Genomic DNA, 6,923 nt, shown 5'->3' on the forward strand with positions numbered 1-6,923 from the left:
TGGAAAAGTAGTTTTCTCAGGAAAAAAACTTTGCAGAGTGGAGATTTTTGAACAGAGAGCTTAAAATGTCACTTATTTAAATTAGCTCTACAATGGCACAGTGAGGCAATAAACCTTAAGTGCTCCAAGTATTAAAATTGTCGAGTTGCAGATCTCTCAAAATATTTCAAACTACAAATATGACTGCCAAGAGAATATGCCCTTACCAGCTATAAGATTGCGGCTATTAATATGCAAAGCTGTAACTAGGTGGATAACATGTTATCAAAGACATCCAAAAGTTTCATTTTGCTTTTATTCTATGCCAACAAATAAACACAACACTTGCAATATCATGGGGTGGTTTGTTTTTTTTGCCACAAAAGCTGTGTTAAACAATTGAGTGTATTAAAACACCAGATTATACCTTCAATTTGAACCTGTCTTAAAATGGCAAGCTGCTGGGAGGTTGCTATTCTGGGAGGTGACTCTTGATAGGTCTCAACAGATGCAGCTCCTGGAATGCAGCCGGAGCGGGGAAGCCAGGCAGCAGCTGACCCCTGCACTGGCACACTGACATTTTGGGGATCACAGCTCACGTCAGCGCCAGGCTGACACTGACACTTTGGGCACACATGGCCTTCTCCCTCGCCTGCTCAGCACATGGTCGTCACCCAGCAGAAGCAGCAGGAGCAGCAGAAAAAAAAGTCCTGGTGCTCAGAGGCAGCAACCATTCCTTTCTATAATTAAATGACCATTTTGCTACATGCTATGTGCTTGAGGAAGAGTTTGTGGGCTGAGATCCTAGACTGAAATATTACTGAAGTCTTTCGATTATCTAATATAATCCAGTCGTTTGTGTTAAGTGGCATTTCTTCATATTCTGTTCTTTATGAGCTCAAGGATCACAAAGAAAATGAGCATGTATAAATTTTTTTAAAATCAATGGATATACTGAAGCTAAATGCTATATTTGAATCTAGTTGAATGCCAATCTCAGCAATTCTCTTTTAGCTGTGCTACTGAAGATCAGCGCTTTCCTTCAAAATATATTTGCATATACATTTATTTGAGACAGCTCCTTGAAAACTACTCAGGGCCCACCTCACGTTGCATTTGACAAAAATGTGGTTTTTCATTTCAGCAAAAGCTGGAACTTGCCTGGATTTGATACATGTAATGCAAATATCCACTCTAAAATAACTCTATGGGCATAAACTTTACAGGTCCCTTCCAGCCTATGCACCTATGCCATTCTATGATTCTATGATTCTATGATTCACACATAACGAACTTGTTTAAAATAACATGTCACATTAGAGTCTGGATGACATTTTTATCAAATAAAAGTTTGACATCTTATCTTCTCCCTGAATCTCCACAAAATCCTAGAAGTAGGATTATAAATTTCAAACTACTGATATTGGAAAGGAAGCAAAGTGTGCTATGACTAGAAAGTATTTGCAAATCTGGCATGGAAAATAGAAAATCATTGGTCTAGAAAATCAAAAATTAGTTTGGAGCAGATCCTAAATCTAAAATCAATATAACATCATACTAAAATTTACTTTCTCTCTAAGTCTTATCTTGCTTTTTTTCTTTAAGATTTTCTTCCACTCTTAATATTTCCTGGTCAAATTCTGAACCCATCTGTAAGTCTCTACTAGCCCTGGAGTATGGGTGAACAAAGTTGGGGACCCATATCTTTCCTACACTTCAGACTAATGAATTCAGGTCTAGAACCTGGCTGATTATTTACAAAATCTTACAGTCTAGAGAACTGTTTTAGTGAATTTAACTCTTTGAATGTGGTGATAATAGGTGAGTGTTAATTTATTACCTTGTAATTTAAAAAAAAAAAAATTACTTGCAGATGTTTTCTTCACAATTTGAGTATTGATTGTTATTAAGAAGCAGCCACATTACAGTCTAGGAGACTCTAATAGTTCTTAGGAGGATAGAGTATCTCGTGTATTATGGTTTTGTGGCATTTATATGTGTTGACAAAGGTTGGATTTGTTGCATAATCACATAGCTATTGAATTTCACAACTGTGATGTAGTTCTAAACGTTTTCATTTTATTTTTAGCAAGCTCTTGGCTGTAATATTTCATTGCAGCCATGGCCCCTAAGAAGAAGAATGTAAAAAAGAACAAAGCAGACATCAATGAACTGACTATCATTGTGGAAGATGGCCCCCTCAGTAAACTAAATGGCTTGAATGGACTCTTAGATGGAGGAAATGGTTTCAGCTGCATCTCATCTGAAGTTTCTGACCCATTGTATAGCCCAAATCTCTTGGAAGGTCTAAGCAGGATGAGACAAGAAAATTTCCTTTGTGACTTGACTATCAGTACCAAAACCAAATCCTTCAGCGTTCATAAGGTGGTGATGGCTTCAATCAGTGACTACTTTCACAACATCTTAAAGAAAGAGCCGTCCACTCAAAGAGTGGACCTCAATGATGTATCTCCACTGGGTCTAGCTACTGTTATCACCTATGCTTACACAGGAAAACTTACTCTCTCACTTTATACAATAGGTAGTATTATTTCCACAGCAATTTACCTACAGATTCACACCCTTGTAAAGATGTGCTGTGATTTTCTAATCCAAGAAATCAGTGTTGAGAATTGTATGTATGTTGCCAATATTGCAGAAACATATGGACTAAAAAACACCAAGGAAGCAGCGCACAAATTTATTAGAGACAACTTCATTGAATTTTCAGAAACGGATCAGTTCTTAAAACTTACTTTCGATCAGATTAATGAACTTCTTGCAGATGATGACTTGCAGTTGCCTTCTGAAATTGTTGCATTCCAGATTGCAATAAAATGGCTGGAATTTGACCAAAAAAGAGTTAAGTTTGCTGCTGATCTCTTAGGTAACATCCGTTTTGGTACCATCTCAGCCCAAGACCTTGTCAATTATGTTCAGACTGTGCCAAGAATGATGCAAGATGCAGACTGCCATAAGCTCCTGGTCGATGCCATGAACTATCATTTGCTTCCTTACCACCAGAATACACTTCAGTCCAGAAGAACAAGGATCCGTGGAGGTTTCAGAGTCTTAGTTACTGTTGGGGGACGCCCTGCTCTAACAGAAAAGTCTCTTAGCAGAGACATCTTGTACAGAGATCCTGAAAATGGTTGGAAGAAGCTGAGTGAAATGCCTGCTAAAAGTTTTAATCAATGCGTGATGGTGATGGATGGATTTCTGTATGTGGCCGGTGGGGAAGACCAGAATGATGCCAGGAACCAAGCCAAGCATGCAGTCAGCAATTTCTGCAGGTAATAATTGTTTATTTATTTAACAGGGATGGAGAGATCTATTCCACACGATGCAGTTAGATAAGCCAAGCTTGGGTTTTTCGACATGCAGCATGAACTGTTCAGATAAATAGAAAGGTGACGGGATAGGGGAAGTATAGATGCTAGTCTGGATGAAAGTTTGAATGAACAGCAGTATGCAATTGAAGTTAAGAGAAAACTTCACTATAGTTATACATGCAAAATGAAAAGTGAGGAAATTTACTCTGAGTGAAGGAAATAAATAGTAACATAAATAGAAAATTCTGAGATGTTCTAAGGTACTATTAAAATGTACAGTACCAGATACAATGAAACTTTTTATATTTTGAGAACTTCTGATGCCTCACAGGAAGTTCTGAAAAACACCTTTTAGGTATTATAATCTTGACTTTCTATGCACTGTCCACCATATTTTCAACAGCTTTTATACTGCATTTCATATCCTTTAGCTTTTTTATTTATCAAGAGTTTAGAAACGAAGTCATTGTCTCTTGAAGGCTGTATTTCTCTTGTACAGTGTAATCCAAAAAATACTTGACTTTTGAAATATTACAGTTTCTATCTGTAGTCATCCAAGGACTGCGCTGGCGATAGCAAGATCAGAAGAGTGCATAGGCTAACATGCAATAGTCAAGTGGGTGGTCCTGGTTTTTAAATAGTTCAGCCTGAAAGCTGACAGCAAACAATAGCTTGAAGCAAAGGCTGGAGGTGAGAAAACTCATCTTTTTATCTACTATCCGACTATGGATGTGCAATGGCAGTACACAGCCACAGTCATACCAGTGCTTCCTTTTCTGCTCCCAAAGGGTATGTTCAGACAACTTCTTCTGAGGACATCAACCAACATAGAAAGTTAACAAATGAGGAGCCTTCTCTAGATCAATTTTATTTTGTAATCTACTTTGTGAGAAAAAATATATTACATAAGGGGGATTATGCTGTTGCTCTCCTTCTGCCTTTAAGCTATGCCTCACGTTCTCACAAGGAGCTGTGTGTTCGCTGCACACCTTGGTTGTGAGGAGGAGGTGATGAAATTGTTGCGGTCCATGGCTGAATGGGTTCTGCTCCCAGCTCTGCCATTAACCTCTAGCATGTCCAGTCACATCAGTATGTCTGTGGACTTGCTTTCAGAGCTGCTTTCAGAGCTGCTTTCAGAGCTGCTTTCAGAGCCGCAGATGACAGTGTTGAATGACAGCTAACAGTTAGTGTTTAGTTTCCCTTAGTCTTTTTCCTCACGTGGTTCACCTCAGTGTGCAACAGGAGACATGCCTACTGAGGTACCTCACTCAGCTCCTTCAGGAGTCATGATTTGCTGTTTTCTATTTCAAAACTGCTTATTTAAATGTTAAGGACAGAGAATGTTATTTCAGATAGGAAGGGTGTTAGAAAGCAAAGATGTTCTTCCCACATAAATCTTACTCCACATGAGAGTCACAGAATCATTTAAGTTGGAAAAGACCTTTAAGATCATGGAGTCCAACTGTTAACCCAGCAGTGCCAGGTCCACCACTAAAGCAAGTCCCTAAGCATCTCATCTGCACGTCTTTTCAATAACTGCAGCTTCTTTTAAATGCCGGCAGGGACAGTGACGCAATCACTTCCCTGGGCAGCCTGTTCCAATACTTAACAATAACAACAATACTTGCCATTTAGAAAATAGTAAGAAGATGCAAGTGTAAATCACCACCTAACATTTTTAAAACTCTTTGAGTCAATTTTGACATCTTTGTTGTAGACATAAATTGCAAAAAAAACAACCTTCTAAAATTTCTACTGTATGTTGAAAATATCTCTTCCCCATATTCTAAGGAGGTTACTGTACAAAATGAAATTATAGAAGAGACAGTTTTACTTCATCAGAATAACACCAGGTTTGAGTGATACAGGCAGATTTTTGTCCAATCAAAAACTAAATTTATTTGGAAATTTAACCAGGAATCCAAGTTTCATTCCACTGACTTCTAGTGGGCTAAATAGCTTACTAAAATTTTAGCAACTTCGCACCTGCAGCAGTAGTGGGACAGGGCTGCAGAATTTTGCTGAGCAGTATGTGAGACAGTTACCCTCTTTTCTTAATGCTTTCAGATACGATCCCCGTTTCAACACCTGGATTCACCTGGCAAACATGAATCAGCGGCGCACCCACTTTAGCCTCAACGTGTTCAATGGCCTCCTTTTTGCAGTGGGTGGCCGCAACTCCGAGGGGTGCCTCTCCTCGGTGGAGTGCTACGTGCCTGCCACTAACCAGTGGCAGATGAAGGCGTCCCTGGAGGTGCCCAGGTGCTGCCACGCCAGCGCGGTCGTAGATGGTCAGATCCTGGTCACGGGAGGTTACATTAATAACGCTTACTCTCGCTCAGTGTGCATGTACGACCCCAGCAAAGATAGCTGGCAGGATAAATCCAGCCTCAGCACCCCGAGGGGGTGGCACTGTGCTGTGTCCCTTCTGGAGAGGGTCTATGTCATGGGTGGGTCTCAGCTGGGGGGGCGAGCTGAAAGGGTCGACGTTCTGCCCGTGGAGTGTTACAGCCCATACACAGGGCAATGGAGTTACGTGGCGCCGCTTCAAACCGGAGTTAGCACAGCGGGCGCCTCCACCCTTAACGGGAAAATTTACTTAGTGGGTGGCTGGAATGAAATAGAGAAAAAATATAAGAAGTGCATTCAGTGCTATAACCCGGATCTCAATGAATGGACAGAGGAAGATGAGCTGCCTGAGGCCACTGTGGGCGTATCCTGTTGTACCATATCCATGCCCAACACCAAGACAAGGGAGTCCAGGGCCAGCTCAGTCTCTTCTGTCCCAGTCAGTATTTAAATAACGGGTCTAATCAGCAGTAAGTAAAAATGTTTACCAGCACAGCAGTATAAGTAACCCTTTAAGTAGCATTTTTGTGCTTTTATGAAAAAAAAAACACAACAAAAAAAACCCAAAACATTGGCTTTCCAACAGTTTTGACAGTGCAAAATGGCCAATTTTCTTTAATACAGGTGGTGTGAAACAGCGTATTAGGGATACGATGAATTTTCTTAGCAGGAAGAGAAAGTTAACCCGTAGCTACAGAATTTGATTCTCTTCCTGACTTTGCCACCGACCTACCTGTGGCAAATGATTTAATTTCTTTGTGCCTTGATTTCCTGACTTGTAAAACAGATAAACTTGCTTCAGAAGATTGTTGTGAGGCTTTTTTAACACCGAGTTTTATACGCTTTCAAAACCCAGAATGAAAGTGAAATACTGCTGGTAAAAAATCTCAAGAAACACCAGAAACGTGATATATCGTCATAAAATGGATGAGTTTTATTGTTTTCTAAGCATTTTCTATTTTGAAAAGCAGAAGAAAAAAAGATAGTACACGCATACTTTTATTTTGGGACAGTGGTATTCACAGGAAATTTTTCAATGCATTTGGTCTTTCAGAAGTTAGAAGGAGATCCCCTGTCTTCTGCCATGAAACCCTATCATTCTCATGCCTAGTGCTGTGACATGGTTCTTGAGACCTGAGTCCACAAGATGCCTTAGCTTCTATAAGTGCTATGGGCCGGCCCCAAAGGTGCCAGATTGCTCTCCTGACCTCCATGTGTGCACCAAGGAGTAGGTCACCATCCCATCCTCCTCTTCATGCCAGG

General features: G+C 40.2%; 1 protein-coding gene across 1 annotated transcript in view; it reads left to right on the forward strand.

The window, feature by feature from the left end:
- KLHL31 (kelch-like family member 31) overlaps nt 1-6,111 on the forward strand; it is a 6,606-nt gene extending 495 nt beyond the window's left edge. Inside the window, exons 2-3 of the mRNA XM_009870003.1 lie at nt 2,069-3,272; nt 5,379-6,111. Coding sequence (XP_009868305.1) covers nt 2,101-3,272; nt 5,379-6,111 — 1,905 coding nt within the window. The 5' untranslated portion in view covers nt 2,069-2,100. The remainder of the gene's footprint in view (nt 1-2,068; nt 3,273-5,378) is intronic.
- The last annotated feature ends 812 nt before the right edge of the window (nt 6,112-6,923 follow it).

This window comes from Apaloderma vittatum, unplaced genomic scaffold, assembly GCF_000703405.1.
Source record: "Apaloderma vittatum isolate BGI_N311 unplaced genomic scaffold, ASM70340v1 scaffold12695, whole genome shotgun sequence".
Taxonomy (NCBI): domain Eukaryota; kingdom Metazoa; phylum Chordata; class Aves; order Trogoniformes; family Trogonidae; genus Apaloderma; species Apaloderma vittatum.